Source organism: Sinocyclocheilus grahami, unplaced genomic scaffold (genome assembly GCF_001515645.1).
Source record: "Sinocyclocheilus grahami isolate Dianchi unplaced genomic scaffold, SAMN03320097.WGS_v1.1 scaffold106.1, whole genome shotgun sequence".
NCBI classification, from domain to species: Eukaryota; Metazoa; Chordata; class Actinopteri; order Cypriniformes; family Cyprinidae; genus Sinocyclocheilus; species Sinocyclocheilus grahami.
The window spans coordinates 204,238-221,951 of NW_015505285.1; the positions used below are offsets into that span (position 1 = coordinate 204,238).

At 35.9% G+C, this 17,714-nt stretch overlaps 2 protein-coding genes across 3 annotated transcripts in view; both read left to right on the forward strand.

Annotated features, from left to right (window-relative positions):
- Positions 1 to 8,118, forward strand: part of rtf1 (RTF1 homolog, Paf1/RNA polymerase II complex component) — a 19,338-nt gene extending 11,220 nt beyond the window's left edge. Inside the window, exons 3-18 of the mRNA XM_016276704.1 lie at positions 2,928 to 3,078; positions 3,176 to 3,380; positions 3,854 to 3,971; positions 4,061 to 4,172; positions 4,261 to 4,402; positions 5,124 to 5,301; positions 5,430 to 5,512; positions 5,594 to 5,681; positions 5,785 to 5,892; positions 5,999 to 6,076; positions 6,189 to 6,310; positions 6,746 to 6,803; positions 6,891 to 6,968; positions 7,074 to 7,172; positions 7,253 to 7,367; positions 7,886 to 8,118. Of these exons, the coding sequence (XP_016132190.1) occupies positions 2,928 to 3,078; positions 3,176 to 3,380; positions 3,854 to 3,971; positions 4,061 to 4,172; positions 4,261 to 4,402; positions 5,124 to 5,301; positions 5,430 to 5,512; positions 5,594 to 5,681; positions 5,785 to 5,892; positions 5,999 to 6,076; positions 6,189 to 6,310; positions 6,746 to 6,803; positions 6,891 to 6,968; positions 7,074 to 7,172; positions 7,253 to 7,367; positions 7,886 to 7,992 (1,842 nt within the window). The 3' untranslated portion in view covers positions 7,993 to 8,118. The remainder of the gene's footprint in view (positions 1 to 2,927; positions 3,079 to 3,175; positions 3,381 to 3,853; positions 3,972 to 4,060; positions 4,173 to 4,260; positions 4,403 to 5,123; positions 5,302 to 5,429; positions 5,513 to 5,593; positions 5,682 to 5,784; positions 5,893 to 5,998; positions 6,077 to 6,188; positions 6,311 to 6,745; positions 6,804 to 6,890; positions 6,969 to 7,073; positions 7,173 to 7,252; positions 7,368 to 7,885) is intronic.
- A 2,935-nt stretch (positions 8,119 to 11,053) lies between these two features.
- On the forward strand, positions 11,054 to 17,666 carry golga5 (golgin A5). 2 transcript variants are annotated; one of them, XM_016276714.1, is made up of 13 exons: positions 11,054 to 11,230; positions 11,872 to 12,525; positions 13,280 to 13,495; positions 13,926 to 14,145; positions 14,265 to 14,388; positions 14,490 to 14,693; positions 14,776 to 14,943; positions 15,733 to 15,861; positions 15,985 to 16,083; positions 16,210 to 16,432; positions 16,750 to 16,855; positions 16,963 to 17,026; positions 17,146 to 17,666. In XM_016276714.1, the coding sequence occupies exons 2-13, from the start codon at positions 11,883 to 11,885 to the stop codon at positions 17,224 to 17,226; spliced, it is 2,277 nt and encodes a 758-aa protein (XP_016132200.1). In that variant the 5' UTR covers positions 11,054 to 11,230; positions 11,872 to 11,882; the 3' UTR covers positions 17,227 to 17,666. The 2 variants fall into 2 exon arrangements, with proteins under 2 accessions (XP_016132200.1, XP_016132201.1); XM_016276715.1 differs by having other exon boundaries at positions 13,307 to 13,495.
- The last annotated feature ends 48 nt before the right edge of the window (positions 17,667 to 17,714 follow it).

Consider the following 17,714-nt stretch of genomic DNA (forward strand, 5'->3'; position numbering starts at 1 on the left):
TGTTGATAAAAAAAAGCCTTAAACCTTTTTTCTTTTTTTTTTTTTTTTTTTTTTTTTTTTAGTAACTTTTAGGAGGGTGTACTCATTTTTGCAACACAAAATTGTATTAATTTGATAAGAAAATCTTATTTTGCTGAATAATTTTGGCATTCTTCTTTGGTAATTGATCAAGCATGCTTGTTGGAACATTATATCTCCAAAGAACCGTAAAATGTCTTCTAAGTAAAGAGTAATTGCTGAATTTGTTAAATTTTAGAGAGGGGTGTACTCATTTATGCCGTGCACTGTATATATATATATATATATATATATATATATATATATATATGTTGTTTGTCTTAATAAATTGGGCAAATTAAAAATAATTTTTTTTAGCTACATCGCCCAACCCTAGTTTAGCCATATATTAGCTTGTTATTGAGAGTGTTGGATTATAGCTATCCCAAATCACTCTGTGTTATGTGTTCTAGTACTTCAGGATAAAATTAGCACTGAAGCAGACACCCTGACAGGCACACTCACATTCAGGTTCTCAGGTTCATTAAAATAATAGTACAACTGCTTTTGTTCTTCATAATAGCTGTACAGCATTATTTCTGCCAGCCCTACAAGCCTACATTGCTTTTTTCCTTTTTTTTTTTTTTTTCAATGAACGGCAAAAAAGGGAATTCGCCAAGTACAATAAATAAAAATTAATGCTTGAAAAGAATTGTAACTGTCAATCTTCCTCTGCTTTTTGTAGGAGCTGCTGTCTCTTGCCAAGAGAAAGCGTGTGGATTCTGATGAGCAGGAAGAGCCTGTTAGTAAACCTGCCGCCTCCACAGACTCTGAGACATCAGACAGTGATGATGAGGTATAAAGCCTTTCTGTTATAACACTTTGCTGCTGATTTTTTTGGGGTTTTCTTAGTGCAATTAGACATTTTGGATATTCAATACATTTGCTTGAACTAGGGATGTCAATTTTCGTTAATTTTCATGATCGTCGTTTAAATTAACGATCAATTAATCGTTAACTTTAATGCAGCAAAATGCGTCTATTGCAGCAGCATGCAGTCACATGACAGGATGTGCAAAAGCCACTAAAAAAAAAATGCTTTCTCACCCGAATTAAAGGGGTTTTAGTCTGAATAAAATGCTAGTAGCAGGATTGTAAAATTAATAGATGTGATTATGATCATTTGATAAAATGAAGAGAGCGAGCCGAGCCGTACGTTTGAGATCATTTTACTTTGTTTCCTATCCTGACACAGAGACCGCTGAACACGCCTCTTTAAATGGTTTTGTGGTGCTCGTTATTGTATTTGAGAGTATCCACTGAACGCAAACAGCGTATGTGACACGGAGGAGACGAATTGTTGAATAAAGTCGTTATGTTTTTTCTTTTGCGCACAAAAAGTATTCTCGTAGCTTTGTAAAATCACGGTTGAACCCCTGATGTCACATGGATTATTTTACTGATCTCCTTGCTACGTTTCTGGACCTTAATCATGTAAGGACCCTTGGTGTCTATGGGAGGGTCAGAGAGCTCTCAGATTCCATAAAAAATATCTTAATTTGTGTTCCGAAGAAGTCTTACAGGTTTGGGACATAATAAATAATGTAGAAGTAAATAATGACAGAATTTTCTTTTTTGGGTGAACTATCCATTTATGTCCCTACGCATCTTGTATTTGCATTGACATCATCAAATTGCGATCGGTTCGTGAGATTGGCCAAGTGTAGTGAGTACCGATCGAGTCATATAATGGGATTATCGGCCGATCGATCGGAGCATCCCTATAAATTACCATCGCTTTTTTGCTGCATTATTTACTCCAAGTGAACTAGCTGATCCAGTGGTTTCCCTAAGGACTAATGGTATTTCAGGATGCCTGCTAAATCATTTAATCAGCACCTTACCATCGCTGCATATGAATTGCGTCCTGTCTGAGTAGGTACTACATTTGAATATGAACAAACTTTGCAGTTGACATCATCAAATTGCGATCGGTTCGTGAGATTGGCCAAGTGTAGTGAGTACCGATCGAGTCATATAATGGGATTATCGGCCGATCGATCGGAGCATCCCTATAAATTACCATCGCTTTTTTGCTGCATTATTTACTCTAAGTGAACTAGCTGATCCAGTGGTTTCCCTAAGGACTAATGGTATTTCAGGATGCCTGCTAAATCATTTAATCAGCACCTTACCATCGCTGCATATGAATTGCGTCCTGTCTGAGTAGGTACTACATTTGAATATGAACAAACTTTGCAATCATTAAAAAAGTATGCATGTTCTATCAATATTGGTAGTATGAATGAAATTCAGATGTACTAAATCTGCAATGTTGTTATTGTCATGTGACCTACCAGCATCAGTTGCATCACTTCACTGGCATTCATAAATCCTCTCCCGTGGCCTCATGGGATAGTGCTTGTGTCCATTGAATGCACACTTCAGAATCACGCCCGGAAATAGTTAGTCATCTGGGTACTTTTTGTATACTGTGAATTCGGACATACTGCTCTTTTAATGTGCTGTTTTTTTGCATACTGTATGGTATGGAAAAGTGTTGCCATTGAGATATATTGAGGTGCTTTGTAGGCTAAACTTTTTCGACAAGCTGAGGCTTGCTACTTTATTTTTCTCACTGAAGATTATTTCATGTATAAGTCGGTATTATGAGAAAGCATCTCCACATTTCAGGATGTTGTGGTCATTTAAATAGTAGCTCCTTAAACTAATAAAGCATATAAATGTGCAGTTGTCATTTTAGGTCTTGATCATTTCAGTGGAAATCAGTGTCTGACTGGGGGATTTAAGTGTGTGCTGTTGCTTATTTGAAATGCTTTTATTATGAGTCTGAAAGAAATCCTTAGTGTCCACGTGAAAAGGTGTTTGTTAATGAAATGTGTTACCGTGGTGTTCTATTGATCTGTTAGTGGACTGTCGGAGGCACTAAAACCAAAAAGAAAGGGAAGCCTAGCAAAGGGCCCGAAAAGAAGAACACAGTCAAGAAAAGAAAGGGCAAGGCGGCTTCATCCGGCAGCTCAAATGGAAACAGTTCAGCAGAGAGCTCAGCTCCAGAGGAGGGTAAGGCAGAGATTTGGATTCTGTGATGCTTTGTTTTCCAGTACAACACTGTAACTGAAACAGTAAAGTTGATTCTCCCTGCTTTACGCTTTTTAAGGTGAGGTGTCGGACTCTGACAGTAACAGCTCATCCTCCAGCTCTGATTCTGACTCGTCATCAGAGGATGAGGTTTTCCGGGACGGTTATGGAGACGATCTAATGGGGGATGAGGAGGACAGGGCCCGATTGGAGCAGATGACGGAAAAAGAAAGAGAACAGGAGCTGTTTAACCGTATAGAGAAGAGAGAAGTCCTCAAGAGGAGGTGAGAAGAATTTCAAAGCTCATATCTTGAGCAACCAAGGTCTGAATTTATAGGTCTTAACATACTTGCATACAAGAAAAGGCGGAACTGAGAAATTAGCCTAAATTACATGTTTTTTAGGAAAGGGTTATCTCAACTTGTAATTAATTATCGTAATATTCACAATGTTGTATTCTGTATTATTTTATTATAATTTTTTATATACCATTAGTATTTTTTAATATTTTGAATTAGCCTTTATTTTTAAATGTCAATTAAAATTTTAGCTTAGGTTTTAGTAATTGTTATGTGTGTTGTTTTTTTATAAAGCTGAAAATGATTTTTTTTAAAGTTTTATTTTTACTTTACAATATCAACACTGGTTGTATTGTGCAGAAATAATTCAAATCTAGCTATGAATGATGGCAGAATTTAAATAATTTGTAAAGAAACTGTGCTTATCAATTAATAGCCTATGCATTTCTCCCCAAAAGGTTTGAAATCAAGCAAAAACTGAAAACGGCAAAGAAGAAGGAAAAGGAAGAAAAGAAGAAGAAACAGGAGGAGGAGCAAGAGAAGAGAAAACTGTCTCAGGTCCCTGACACTCAGGTGGTAAGTAAACTGTGTAGGCAATTAGTCTTTCCTAAAATATAAATGCAAATATGGTGTGACATTCGTGTTTTCTCTGTCTGTTCATGCAGGTGATGTCCCATAACAAAGAGAGACGGATCAAGAGAGATGAGAAGCTGGACAAGAAGTCACAGGCCATGGAAGAGCTGAAAGCAGAAAGAGAGAAGAGGAAAAACAGAACCGGTAGGATTAATTACTTAAAATGTATCACTGTTCTTTAAAAAAATAGACAGAGTTGCTAGTATCTGATCTGTAACCCCTGACCTTTCAGCTGAGCTCCTTGCCAAAAGGCAGCCACTGAAGACAAGTGAGGTCTACTCGGATGATGAAGAGGAGGAGGATGATGATGATGACAAGTCTTCAGTAAAGAGTGACCGCAGCTCAAGGTCATCATCTTTTGATGACGAGGAGGAGTAAGTATTAGACGATACATTAACCTTCTTAGTATTAAGCAACAAACTGGACAGCTAAAATGATTGTGCATTATCAGTTTAAAAATGGAACAAAATAATTAAATGGTAATTAAAAATGAGCTTATAAAGATATACACTACCATTCAGAGCTTCCATTAAAAAAAACTACCATTTAAAACTGTAATGTTTTAAAACTAGTGCTGTCAAATCGTGATTAATCGCATCCAAAATAAAATTAGTTTACATAATATATGTGTGTGTACTAGACTATATTTATTACGTATATATAAATAGACACACATGCATGTATATATTTAAGAAAAATGTTATGTTTATATATTAAATATATTTATATATGAATTGAGTTATATGAATATAAATATATATATATACATGTAAATATTTTCTACATATATTCTGTATGTGTGTGTATTTATATATACATAATAAATATACACAGTACACACATATATATTATATAAACAAAAACATTTATTTTGGATGCGATTAATCACAATTAATCGTTTGACAGCACTATTTAAAACCGTAATATTGTGAAATATTATTATAATTTCAAATGCAATTTATTCCTGTGATAGCAAAGCTAAAGGCTATTTCAGATTATTATTATAAATGTTAAAAACTGGGTTTTTTTGGAAACCAGTATAAAAGAAATATAGTGTAATACAGCATGTTTATCAACTATACACCTGTATTTTAGGAAAGAAGAGGCTCCGCCCAAGTCCCAGCCAGTATCATTACCAGATGAGCTGAATCGGATCCGGCTGTCCCGGCACAAGTTAGAGCGCTGGTGTCACATGCCATTCTTTGCTAAAACTGTCACTGGTTGTTTTGTTCGAATTGGCATTGGAAACAGCAGCAGCAAGCCTGTTTATCGGGTCAGTGAAAAATTTCTCATCCTTTTCATGTTATAAACATCTTTCAGCTTTTATGACACCACAAACAATTGCAACCTGAAAGCACACATTTTAAGATACAATGCAGTTTCTGAAATGAACTCCTGCAGGTGGCTGAAATCATTGATGTGGTGGAGACGGCTAAAATTTATCAGTTGGGGTCCACACGGACAAATAAAGGCCTTCAGCTCCGGTACGTTTGCACAAGAAAACTGATTATATATGCATTAATCTCTTAGTCTTCCACCACTTATGTAATGTGCCATGTTTGCAGACATGGAAATGACACGCGAGTCTTCAGACTTGAGTTTGTGTCCAATCAGGAGTTCACTGAAAGCGAATTCATGAAATGGAAAGAGGCGGTAAGTTTCATGTAGTTGCATTTTAGGTTAATCGTAGAACTGCAGTCATCCTATGGCATTATGGGATTGCATGACCAGTAGTAACCTTGTTGCTGCCCCATAGATGATATCAGCTGGAATGCAGTTTCCTACTCTGGATGAGATCGGCAAAAAAGAGCAGTCCATCAAAGAGGCGGTCAACTACAAATTCAATGACAAAGACATTGAGGATGTATGTCCCAGTGCCGTCATTTCGTATTGTCTTTAATATAGGATGTTTTAATGGTTGTCAGTTTTATCAGTGTATAACAATGTGGATATTTTTTTTATTAATACAGATTGTCAAAGAAAAAGACAGATTCCGAAAGGCTCCACCAAACTACGCCATGAAGAAAACGCAGCTTTTTAAAGAGAAGGTTATACTGTTTGTGATATAACATAACACAAGTAGATATGCCCTTGTTTGGTGTGTTTGTTTATGTGCATATTTGTGATCTCATGCTAATCATGCATAACTTGTGTGTGCAGGCCATGGCTGAGGAGAGTGGTGATGGAGAGAAGGTAAAAGTACTGCAAGATCAGTTGAATGAGCTGGAGGAGAGGGCAGAAGCACTTGACCGACAGAGAACCAAAAATATCTCTGCCATCAGGTCAGAAACACACATACAGTACTACTGCTATTGATCACTACACAACAACTCAATAGTTTTAAATGACTTTTTTTAAATACATTTTAAAATGTATTTGTTTTCTGTGATTCAAAGCTGAATTTCTAGCAGTCATTACTGCAGTCTTCAGTGTCACATGATCCTTCAGAAATCATTCTAATATGCTGATTTGGTGCTCAATAAACATTTATTATTATTATCAATGTTGAAATCAATTAATATGAAAATAATATTATTTTTTGAATATAAATCTTTTGTAACATTAAAATTGTTTTTGGTGTTGCTGTTTTTATCAATTTGGTGTGGCCTTTCTGAATAAAAGTTATAATTTCTATTTAAAAAATATTTATATCTTACAGACCCCAAACCTCTAACCTGTTTTCTTCATTATCGTTTTTTTCTTTCTTTCCTTTCCAGCTATATCAACCAGAGGAATAGGAGTTGGAACATTGTGGAGTCTGAGAAGGCATTGGTGGTAAGTGTTCCTGTCAGGATTTATTTTTTGAGCTGTTACTCTACTAAGGAACATTCTGGAATCTGAAATGTCTTGGTTGTTTTTCAGGCAGAGGGTCAGAACTCGAAGAACCAGCAGATGGATCCGTTCACCAGGCGGCAGTGTAAACCAACTATGGTGTCCAATGTGAGGCATCTTTTTGTCAGCTCTGCTGTTTTCCATCGCTTTTAAGCTCATCCTTTTCTGGTCATTTTAAAAACTGAATTCTCTCTCTTTCTCTCTCTTCCTCAGGCGAGAGATCCCTCAGTCCATGCCGCGATTTTGGCTCATCTCAACCAGAAGTACGGTTCCGGCTCAGGCCAAGACAACAGCCAGCAGGCTAATAAACAGGTAACACGCACAAACACACCCACAGCAACATGAGCCTGTTCTGACCCAGAATTCACTTGCTTAATTTGTTTATTATGCAGGGCCAGCCTAGCCAGAAAGACAAAGACGTTACCAAGCCAAACAGTGACCTCTCAGAGGACCTTTTTAAAGTTCATGACTTTGATGTTAAAATTGACCTGCAGGTTCCTAATGCTGGTGAGTTTGTCTCAGATCTAATAGCCATATTCGATTTTAGCACAATTAAGCAGTGCAGTGCAATGCATTTTTTCAAAAGAAATGAATGTTTGTTCAGCAAGGATGCATTAAATTGATCAAAAGTGACAGTAAAGCCATTTATAATGTTACAAATTTCTATTTCAAAAAAATTGTTCTTTTGAACTTTCTCTTTATAAAAGAAACCCGAAAAAAGATCTGTTTCCAGATAAATGTTAAGTTTGTTTATTGAGCATCAAATCAGCATATTAGAATGATTTCTGAAGGATCATGTGACACTAAAGACTGGAGTAATGATGCTGAAAATTGTTTGAAAAATGTTTTATAATATATTATTATAGAAGAGTTATTTGAAATAGTAGTAATATAGTAAACTATTACTGTTTTTAAAAGATTTGTTTCAAAAACATCAAACCCCTAACTTTTGAACAGTTGTGTAGATGATTCTGATCCTATGATCTGATGTCTTCAATTTTAAAATTTATTTCAATCATCCACAGAAGCAAAGTCTTTGGCGGTGAGTTCGAATGCATTACCTGTTAAAGATGGGGCACCACGCCGATCTCTCAACCTGGAGGACTACAAGAAGAGACGAGGACTCATCTGACTTACGTTTTTTTTATCCTCTCCTGCATGATTGGACACCTGTGCCGGGGGTCTACAGCTGCGGCCACCCCTGTGTGTGTGTGTGTGTGTGTGTGTATGGGAAAGTGTGTGTGAGTGTGTTTGGGAAAGTGTATGTGAGTGTGTTTGGGAAAGTGTGTGTGTGTGTTTGGGAAAGTGTATGTGTGTGTGTGAGAGAGAGAGCGAGAGTGTATGATAAAGAGAAGGGATAAGTGCATACCTTTAAGACTGAGCGTGTCTGAGACTGTGAGTGTTTCACCTGTTTGTAAGTGGAAATATTGATAAATAATGATAACTTTCAGGTCTTTTCCTGCAAAGGGTCACTTTTTGAGAGATGAAAAGTCCAAAAGTGTGTGTGTGTGTTTGGGAAAGTGTATGTGTGTGTGTGAGAGAGAGAGCGAGAGTGTATGATAAAGAGAAGGGATAAGTGCATACCTTTAAGACTGAGCGTGTCTGAGACTGTGAGTGTGTTTCACCTGTTTGTAAGTGGAAATATTGATAAATAATGATAACTTTCAGGTCTTTTCCTGCAAAGGGTCACTTTTTGAGAGATGAAAAGTCCTCGGCGTTATTTACGGCGTGTGCAGACGTGAGAACAGAAATGCATTTGGGAAAGTGTATGTGAGTGTGTTTGGGAAAGTGTGTGTGTGTGTTTGGGAAAGTGTATGTGTGTGTGTGAGAGAGAGAGCGAGAGTGTATGATAAAGAGAAGGGATAAGTGCATACCTTTAAGACTGAGCGTGTCTGAGACTGAGTGTGTTTCACCTGTTTGTAAGTGGAAATATTGATAAATAATGATAACTTTCAGGTCTTTTCCTGCAAAGGGTCACTTTTTGAGAGATGAAAAGTCCAAAGACCTCTGATTCTCCTTTTCGTACCAGTGTATTGAGTATATTTTGTCCCTCTCGGAAACGACCCTTTTATATCCAAGCTTGTGAATCTCAAAAGGACACTATTAAAAAAGACAACACACATCTTGGGTTTTTTGGAAAGTTGTAATTAGTTGTCAATAATGTGTCTTCCTCACTCCCTCGTTCCTTCTGAAAACGCTCTGAAGTTTTTAAACAAGCATTTTCTTTTCTTCCCCCTCAACCCATATGTAATGGGTTGCTAGGACAGTCCTGCTTAACTCTGCTTGCTGGTCTAGAGGCCGAGGAGCCGGCCAATCAGAGAGGGAGTCAGACAATGACTTCACACTCCCTAAATATAAACATTTGTTTCATGTAAGATGATCAAATAAACGTGTCTGCCATGGATGAGAAAACTTTAAGAATTGATGTATCTTTTTGTTTTTACTGCTCTTTTTTTCCCTTCCATATCCCTCTGTCTCCCTCAGAGCTGATGTAAGTGTTAATGATCATTAACTATTGATGAAGTCTTTTAGTCAGTTCTGGTATCGTTGTGGCATGCCTTGTAAATAAGCGATCTTGAGTGAGTGCGGCTGAATAAAGGAGGAACTGTTTCATAATTCATGTGTTTGTGTATTTACTATTCAGACGACTTTAGTTTTAATTATGAAAATATATTTAATAGTTTACAGTTGGCTTTTATTGTAATATTTGAGTCATTTCAGTTTTGCAGTACCTTTTGATCTCTAACTTTAAAAAAAAAAAAAAAAAATTTACCAGATTTTAGATTTTAGACCCTAGACCCAACAACCTACCTACTAATACCACACAATTCATTAAGTGTAAAGCCAGGAAAGTCACCTGTGGAGTGTGGTTCATTTAGGCCAATCTCGCTTTTAAATGTAGATGCCAAAATTATTGCTAAAACATTGGCAGTGAGAAGAGAGGGTTCTACCTCAGTTGATACATATAGATCAAAATGGCTTTATTAAAAACCGTCAAGGGTTTCATAATGTTAGGAGAGTACTTAACCTAGTGCATGCGGGAGCTCTAGCTAACAAAATATATATTGTGTGTTTGAGTGGTCCAGATGCTACAGTTGATTTGTGTCTATTACAAGCAAGATGTTCTATTGCCCTGTGCTGGAAAAATACCAATTGGACTATGGCTGAAAAACTTAATAACATGTCTGGCTCTTGACAAACTTACATATGTATTAAGAAAGAAACCCTTTGAATTTTTTTTATATCTGGGAGGTGTTTTTGAACTTTGTTAAAAATGGAGATATTGAAGATGCTTTAGATGTGTGAAGTTATGGATTTGCGTTATTATTTTTTATTTATTTATTCATTTATTATTTATTTTATTCTTTTTTTTACCTGTCTGGGGTAAGTTGTGGGGAAGGATGATGTGTTTTTTGTAAAAACTTTGTAAAAACTTATGTTATAATATGCTATACAATTCATTAAGTGTATTGAAAATACTTGCTCATGTTTGTACTGCTGTTTTCTGACCAAAAATTATGTGAATTAATGGAGGATAATGTCATTTAAGTAACTATCTTGTGTTAGAAAAGGAATATAAGACTAATTGGATGATATTGAGAATGCATTCAAAACCTATAAATTACCAATGTAGATATCCCTCGAAAATGTTTTGTTTGAAACATTTTGATTAGAGAAAGCAAATACACCTGAAATATTTTAAAGAAATTTCTAGTTTTTCATATTAGAAGTTTGAAGAAGAAATGTCGAAGTAGTAAAATAGTCACCATATATTCTATTAATATCAAAGTTAAGTAATAGATTTTGAATTAATATGATTTCCATACTTTCAAATTACGAGCTTAATGTTTTATCTCTTATATCAACATACATTTAATAGGTCAACGAAAAGTTACTGCATGATATAATGCATAGAGGCATTATATTATATTATATTATATTATATTATATTATATTATATTATATTATATTATATTATATTATATTATATTATATTATATTATATTATATTATATTATATTATATTATATTATATTATATTATATTATATTATATTATATTATATTATATTATATTATATTATATTATATTATATTATATTATATTATGAAAGAGTACTGACCCAATTACAATCAGGCACAGCAATATCATTTAACCTTTTCTAGTCAGGCACTGTGCAGGGCGCACTGTTATGGGTCCTTCGTGTAGTTCCTGGTCCACGTCGGTCTGGATCAGGATGAGTACCAGGATAAAAACAGTCGCCGATAACCGATCAAGGGACCAGTAGACACAATTTCCCCTGAAATCCTCCAAAACATGCCCATGCAATATTTCCTTACCGCTTTTTGAGAGATCGAGAGCCGCTTCAGGTACAAAAATATGACCATACATGCAGTTATTGGGCAGAAGACGTGAAGCTGACCATGTAATGCTTAGCACTGTACTGTCATGTTTAGCGGATTTACACTACAAATGAACAAGTGTAATTTAATCGATAAATAGACGAAATGCAGGGGATAGTAATTTAAAAGTGATAGGTGTCAGTTTTGTGTAAATACACCGTGTTAAGTGGATTTGGATGCAATATGTAAACAAACATTGATCAGGGAGAACTATAAAGACATGTCAACTACGGATGAATAATTATTGCTGGAATATGCTTAGTGTAATAAATTGATATACAGTTTATAAGTTTTCATGCTAGAGACTATAAGCATTAATGCTTATTGAGAGGAGGTTAAAAACCTCTGGATGTGAAGTATAATTTAAGGTATGCGTTTTGTTTTCAGCTTATGTTTGCATTGAAGAAGTCAAATATTACAGATATGACTCTTCATTTTGACGGTTTCTCTCCGGTTAAAAAATGATCTGTTTTTCTAATAAAAATGGGAAATTATAACTTAAAATCACAAACATGTATTTAAGTTGTTGAATGCAAGACACTGGGGTAACACAAATTATATAGCATGCCATCACTTTAACATCTCTGCATGCATGTTTTCGTTTCCAGAGGATCTCAGGATGTCTTGGTTTGTTGATCTTGCCGGGAAGGCAGAGGACTTCCTAAATAAAGTGGACCAGGGTGCAGCCAGCGCTATGACAAAAAGCACTCAGAAGTCCTCCCTGTCCTACAACAGCCCTGACAGTACAGATTCGATCCAGTACAACTCTGCGGCTTACAGCTCCACCCAACAGCACAGGGACTCACAGACCTCCTCCTCATCCCATGGAACTTCAGCTTTTGTCTCCGCAGCTGCTGGGAACATAAAGAAATCCAAAGCCACTGTTTTGGCCAGTACAGCTAATGTCTCCAGCACCACGGCTTTGGGTTCTAGCAGCAAGGCAACATCCAACTTTGTGCGACCCAAAAAGCCAGAAGTAGATGATGATTTGCTCTTTGACTTCTTGAATAGTTCGGACCCACCGCAGAGTGAAAGAAAGGAGGTCCGAAGAGAGACGGTGTCTAAAGTTTTGGGTCCAGCAGGTGGGTCAGCTCAGACCCAGATGCCCCCTATTTCTGTGGCTGGCGACCTGCAGATGGGTCCCTCTGTTACTGCAAGCCCATCGTCAACACAGGGCCTGTCCAGAAATTCCAGCCTCAGCTCTCTCTCGAACAGCTCACACAGCGTTAAAACCGAGGATGGCTCCAGAGACCAAAGCCAAGGTACAAAACATACATCATACATCACTTGGTTCATTGCATTGATCTGAGAGCAAGAAATTTGACCTATTTTTATATCAATGCAGGATAATGACATTTGCTGTACTGACAAATATTTATAATATTTATATGATTTTGTCTTGCAAGTACAATTAAAGACTTTTTTTATAGAGATGTTTTGTGTATGCAAATTGTCAAGTTTTTTTTTTTTTTTGGTTAAAGTTTAATTAAATGCATTTATGGAATCTTTGTTTGCCATGAAATAGCCTGTGAAGATGAAATGGCAGCAAACTTAAATGTTATTTAATTCACCTAGTTGCCAAGGCAGTATTTTTCATAGTTTGATGCAAAGTAGTAAAATAACTAATACTAAAAAATAAAAACTATATAGACAGACAAAAAAATAAAAAAACACAGCAAATTTACTAAAACTAAATTGCTAAATAAAATACTAAATAAATAAAATTACTAATAAAAATACAAAAGCTATAATAGTAAATCAATGATAATAAAATGACATGCATACTATTTGAACTATTTTGTCAAATATATATTTAATGGCAAAACAAAAATCAATGACTTAAATGCTAAAAATGCATCACAGTGTTACAGTATGAAAAATTAATAATAATTTTATGATGTGTTAAAGTTTGCATTTAACAGTGTTATAGTGTTCAAAGAGACACACCTTCACTACTGTTTTGATAACATGTAGTTCATCCTCTTTGAACTTTCTTATTTTATATGTTCTGTCCAGCTGATGTTCATGAGAGTTTGAATCCAGGGCTGGATGTTCCCGCAGAGGCCCAGCCAGCACTGGACATCCCACCTCAAGAGCTTCAGCAGCAGCAGCAGGGCCAAGAGCAGGTGATCTCCAACCTTCGTCTCGAGAACCAGCTTTTACGCAATGAAGTCTCTTCTCTCAACCAGGAAATGGCCTCTCTAATCCAGAGAGCCAAAAACATGCAGGAAGGTGAGCCAGCGAGCCTGTTTGTTGAACTGTATGCTATAAATGTGTTTTAAGTATAATATATACTGTTATAGTATTTATTAACATTTCAATTTTTTTGCATTTATTTTTATAATTTCAGTTTTCATTTTCATTTTATTATTTTGTGCTTTTTTCTCATTTTTAGTAGTTTTATTTTTTTATATTTCTATTTCTATTTAGATTTCATTTATATTTTATTTCAGGTTTAATTACTTCAACCTAGACTATTTATTTCAGTTAGTTGCTACAAGAACAATTCAGGTTTTTCATCTAATATTTATTTTATTTCAGATTTTATTTCAATTAATAAAAACTATTTGAATAGTTTTAGTTTTAATTAACAATAACAACACCGCTATGAAGTACAAAAGCTTAGGAAGCCATTCAATGATCAATTCCTCTACTTTTGTAGAGGTGAACCTTTCCAGGGCTCGTGCTGAAAAGTGGAACTCTGACCAGTCTCGCGTTGATCGCACGGTTCGAGAGCTGAGGGCCCAGGTTGATGACCTCACAGAAGCCCTGTCTGCAAAAGATGGTCAGCTGGCGGTCCTTAAAGTACGACTGCATGAGGCAGATCAGCTACTGAAGGCCCGAAGCTCTGCCCTGGAGGAGGCTCAGAACGAGAGGGTCAGGTGGGTTTCTTTGACAACTCACGGAAGCAGAACACTTCATGTTTAGTTGGAAACAAGTTGATCTATATCTTCTCTTCTCTGAATAAACCAACCTCTTTTGCTGTTTTTTTATGTTTTAGGATTCTTCAAGATCACAGTGAGGGAAGCAGTATTCAGTCTCAGGCTTTACAGACATTACAGGACAAAGGAAGAGATGCAGAAGCAGCAGTGAAGAGAGAACAGGAGAGCTACAGACAGATGCAGGTGAGTTGACTGGCGTCAACCAGGATTTATATGGCAAACGCCATCTAGAGATAAAAAAAGATGGATCTGGTAGATCTTAATTACATGCCATTTTCTCACAGAGTGAGTTTGCAACACGGCTGGCGAAGGTAGAGTCTGAGCGGCAGCAGTTGGCGGAGTCATTAACAAACGCAGAGCGTCGGATGACGGAAGAGAAACAGAGAGCTGAGGAACTACTTCAACAGGTCAAGAGCGCCCGATCCACAGCAGAGTACACCAAACATGAGCTTCAAGACTACAAAAACAAAGCCTCACGCATATTACAGGTCTCATTCTTTCTTTATTTTCATGTCACTTTTTATGTCTGTTTGATAAGTGTATGGAGGATCATGGTGGTTGTTCCTCCAGTCTAAGGAGAAGCTGATCAGCAGTCTGAAGGAGGGCTCAGGTCTGGAGGTGCTGGAGGGGGCCGGGGCTGGTGTTGAACTCGAAGAGCTCCGTCATGAGAAAGAGCTACAGAGAGAGGAGATTCAAAAGCTACAGGCCCAAATACAGAGCTTCCGAACAGAGATACAGGTACACATGCAGGATTACAAATTATACAATCTCAGTGTAGAGTTAAAGGCTGGGTGATATGGCCTAAATTCCTGATATTTTTTTGCCTTTTGATTGTATACATAGTGTGTGTATTTATATTTTTGTGTCTTTGCTTTTAAATTACTCAAGGCTGAAGGACCAAAATATATAGATTTTTTTGCAAGTAAAGGCCATAAGTGGTACAAATCTTGTAATTCTACACTAAATTAACACAGCTCAAAATTGGATTTAATTATTTACATTTATATGCATCACTTTAGTAATAATAATATTAGTTAATAAATAACAATTATCTATATCTTGTTAGAATATTTTTTTATGTATTTTTTATTTTATTTTTTACTTAAAACATGAGTAAATAGTTTGAAAATCAAAAATATATTTGTTAATTTTCAGCAAAATCTTACATTTTAATTTTCAGCAAAATCATTGGAAATATAATAAATGTTTGATGTTATTTAAAACATGAAAAAAACATTAATTGATTATGCTATAGTTTATGCTATAGTAAATAAACACAACTAAAAATCAGATCTTTATATGAACCACTATAATAATACTAGAATAATAGCATTATTCTGTTCAAATATTTTATGATGAAAGACATCGAACGTGTTTTATTTTTCTTAATTAAAATATTAAATCAGTTAAAATATTTACAGCAAAATCATTGGAAATATATCATGAATATTTTATATGTAAATTAGCCAGCTGTAACACCGATATAAACACACACTGCATATTTGATTTTCCTTGTGTTTCCTCTAGGATCTGGAAACCCAGGCACTCACAGAGAACGAAAACTGGAGAGAACAGCTGGCAGATGTACAGGAACAACATGCCCAGCAGATCAGAGCCAAACAGGAAATAGAAGCAGAACTGGAAAGATCCAAACAGGTACGTGATTGAGAGAGAGAAAAAAAAGAAAGAGTGGGTATATTGTGGTTTGTTACATTTCTTTATTTGTAAAAAATAAGAATATTCTGAATAATGAGTAAATGTTGATACATTTTAATGCAGGAACTGCAGTACATTGAGGAAGAGCATCATCGCACTAAAATCACCCTTCAGGGTCGCGTCAAAGACAGAGAAGATGAGATCCAAAAGCTTAGAAACCAGGTACCCATGTAGGAATAGCAATTAAGGTTTTATAATAAAATATTTTTAAAAGAAAAACCTGTGCACATGCTCCAAGTTTTCTGAATTTTTATTGTGAATTTTACAATTTTACAATTCCTCTGCTAGCTGACCAACAAGGCCTTGGGCAACAGCAGTCAGGCGGAGCTGGAGGGCCGTTTGCACCAGATGACAGAGACACTGATTCAGAAGCAGACCATGTTAGAAGCCCTTGGCACAGAGAAAAACTCTCTGGTCTTTCAGCTGGAGAGGCTGGAACAGCAGCTGAAGAGCCTGCAGGGTGGTCAGAACAGCGGCTCACACATCAACATGGCTGCCATGGAGGGACCAGGTCAGTGCACTGCCAGAAGGACTGATTTTATGGGACTTTTTTTTTTTTTTTTTATCAAACCAGGTTATTTTCATTAACTACAATTAAAAGTATAAACACAGCAAAATTAATAAAACATTTTCTAAAATTATAATGAAAACAGAAAATATAAAAACAAAAGTTAATTCAAATTAATAATAAAAACTACATTTTTCATATTAATAATAAAATTAACGCTGAATCAAACCACTTAACTCGAGCTTTTTTGTGTAGAATAATTGAACTTTTGATACTTTGAAGCCCAACATGATTGTGTGTGACTGTTTTTGTGTGTACAGGTGCTAGGCAGAGGAACACACCGATCCTGTTTAATGATGCAGACGGACCGGGTACAGGAGTGTATGGGAAGGTTCGTAAAGCGGCCAGCACCATCGACCGCTTCAGGTAATTGAGTCCCTGGAAATCCTTTTTGTGTGTGTTTTCTAAATATATTTTACAGTGTCCCAATAGTATTAAAATGTGTGTTGTTTTTTTAAAATCTTTTCCTCCAGTATACGTCTAGGAATCTTTCTCAGACGTTACCCCATGGCCAGGGTTTTTGTTATTATTTATATGGTGAGTACACAGCACATTAAGGAATACTTCAAAGTTACAATGAAGAATTAAAAGTTTTAAGGAAAAGCTGGATGAGGTTGTGTTTATTTATGGTTCTTAATCTATGTTTTTCTATCCAGGCACTACTACACCTTTGGGTAATGATTGTCCTTTTGACATACACACCAGAGATGCATCACAATCATCCTGATGGGAGATAAAGGACTTTCTATCTGTAATAACACATAATAACCTGTTTGAGATTAGTAAGGGTTAATAAAGGTTAAGCTTAGGGAAATTTCAGGCTGTTGTACAGTGGCTCAGTATGCATTAATCTTCAGTTTGCACAGACATGCTGTTGGTAGTTCTTTCTCTCTCTCTGTGACTCAGTTTCTCTCGCATTTCCCCTCATTCACCTCATTTATTTTCTGTTTTGGCCCATACATGATTGAATGCTTTCAGTAAAATTTGGCGTGAGTGTTAAGAACAGTATAAAGTGAAATATTTAAGGTGCAATTTAAAGGTGTGGTTTTATTCAATTGAGAATCTTTTGTCTTTTATCCATCTCTGTTTCACGCAAATGTAATCATGACTATTTTTGTTACAGGAAATAACAAGATTGTATTCCTCACACTGTAGATTTATCTTAATAAATATTAACGTGGACATAATCTTAATTCTCCCGACTACTTTGTGACTCTCTATTCTT